General features: G+C 48.3%; 1 protein-coding gene across 1 annotated transcript in view; it reads right to left on the bottom strand.

Moving 5' to 3' along the window:
• LOC119586394 (glutamate-gated chloride channel-like) overlaps nucleotides 1–2,218 on the bottom strand; it is a 41,416-nt gene that overhangs the window by 5,312 nt on the left and 33,886 nt on the right. The window contains exon 5 of the mRNA XM_037935115.1: nucleotides 720–995. Within this exon, the coding sequence (XP_037791043.1) occupies nucleotides 720–995 (276 nt within the window). The remainder of the gene's footprint in view (nucleotides 1–719; nucleotides 996–2,218) is intronic.

Genomic DNA, 2,218 nt, shown 5'->3' with positions numbered 1-2,218 from the left:
GAATAAACATGCGGAATTATCGTTTTTATCATCACTATCAACATCACAATTTGATTATCAATATCAGGATTGTTACAAGATTATTGATACTGCAGTCATTAAGATACTTATCACTATCACACAGTATGATGATCGTTACCAATATGGTCTTGATAATTTATAAGTTTTAATGCAATTACTCCTATTAGCGGTACCAATAGCAATACTTTTATTTACACAAACGACAGTTTTATTAGAAAGATTACAGTTTTATTAGAAGCCTGCATTACGTTTAGTGATATCGCCATATTTGCCATCAAATTATTGTTGCTGCACACGACACGTTTAGAAAATAATGACTAATAAACAGCATTTTCATGATACTGTTGGCTTAATCTTTAGATCAGCTTCCATTAATCAATAGCCATATGCTTAAAACTATCCTTCATTATTTCTACTAGTCATTCTGGAACATTCTGCCAGGATGAATAATGCCTAATCAAACATAATGATTAATCAAATACTCTCCTCTCCCGCAATGCCTTTCATTATATGACAATATGCAAATTATCTGAATTCTCTAATCAATTCTCGTAATAAAACCGAGCTAACTCTGGAAAATAATTCGCATACATTTACTAAAATGAATTATTTCGAGCATGCATTTGGAAGATGATTTGCATAAAATGAATTATCGTGTAGTGCGAATCTCTGCGGGAATCCATCCACATTTCACTTACTCTCTCCCTGACCATGCTTGGATACTCGGGAATGTGACCGTCGTTATCCGGCGAATACTGATCGCGGAGATCCCTGTGGTTGTGGTGGAAGCCCCCTTCGCCTCCGGAGGTGGAAGGCACGACGGAGGCATCGTAGGCTGCTTGGGACTCCATCTCCCAGTGGCGTCGCTGCTTCTTCCGCTGGAAGTCAGAACGCGATGCGTAGTTGACGAGCGCGAACTCCAGCAGCGCCCCGAACACGAAGGTGAGACACACGCCCGTCCACACGTCAATGGCCTGGGGGGAAGGGGCGATGAGAGGTAAAGGTGCTGGGAGAACGTGGAAATGAAGAGCAGAACTACAAAGCGGTTAGCTGATCGTGAGTCAGGCTAGTCTGTTGTCGGTATAGGGTTGTAAATGTTTGGATACATAACATCGAAAGGGAGATAAGTATATGATGGTGATGCTGGGAAGGTCACAAAAAGTACAGTCTCTACCACTAACGGGAAGAGGAATGTAAAGCAGTGATGAGAACGGCGCAGATCAGCGTGATATTGGAAGGAAAGCGAAGAGTGAAAAGGGGATGTTTAAGTGTTGCCGGCGCCGGAAGGGAGGCGAGGGCCCGGGACGAGTGCGAGGGTGAGGGAAGAGAAGGGAAGGGAAGTGAAGGGGAGGAGAGCGAGGGGGTGGGAAGCGAGGAGGAGGGAAGCGAGGGGGAGGGAAGCGAGGAGGAGGGGAGCGAGGGGGAGGGAAGCGAGGGCGAGGAAGCGAAGGGGAGGGAAGCAAAGGGAAGAGAAGCGTGGGGAAGGGAAGCAAGGGTAAAGGAAGCGAGGGGGAGGGAAGTGAGGGAGACGGGAAGCAAGGGGGAGGGAGGAAAGCGAGAGCAAGGGAAGCGAGGGGAGGAAATTGAGGGGGAGGGAGGCGAGGGTAAGGGAAGCGAGGAGGAGGGAAGCGAAGGATTAAGGGAAGCGAGAGAAAGGGAAACGACGGAAAGGTAAGCGAGGGGAAGGGAAGTGGGGAGGAGGGAAGCGAGGGGAAGGGAAGGAGGGGGAGGGAAGCGAGAGTGAGGAAAGTAAGGGGGAGGGAAGTGAGGGTGAAGAAAGTAAGGGGAAGGGAAGCGAGGAGGAGAGAAGCGAGAGAGGGGAAGCGAGGGGAAGGGAAGCGAGGAGAAGGGAAGCGAGGGGAAGGGAAGCGAGGGGAAGGGAAGCGAGGAGGAGAGAAGCGAGAGAGAAGGAAGCGAGGGGAAGGGAAGCGAAGGGAAGGGAAGCGAGGGGAAGGGGAGCGAGGGGACGGGAAGTGACAACTGGGCAACAGGCAAATCGTATGTTGCGTTGATTAAAGTAGCACGCAGGATGCCTGTAGACTGAGAGAGATAACGAATGAAGTATATTTGGTAATGGAAGTTCAGTAACAAAGTATGTGGAGGTGCGCGATGTAGAAGGCAATATCTCGGCCGTGAATTTTATCCTTGCTTGACGTGATCGTACAGTATTTCGGGTAATTAATTATTCGATGTTTTT

The sequence above is a fragment of the Penaeus monodon genome, chromosome 21 (assembly GCF_015228065.2).
Source record: "Penaeus monodon isolate SGIC_2016 chromosome 21, NSTDA_Pmon_1, whole genome shotgun sequence".
Taxonomy (NCBI): Eukaryota; Metazoa; Arthropoda; class Malacostraca; order Decapoda; family Penaeidae; genus Penaeus; species Penaeus monodon.
This window is presented reverse-complemented; position numbering and strand designations above follow the sequence as displayed.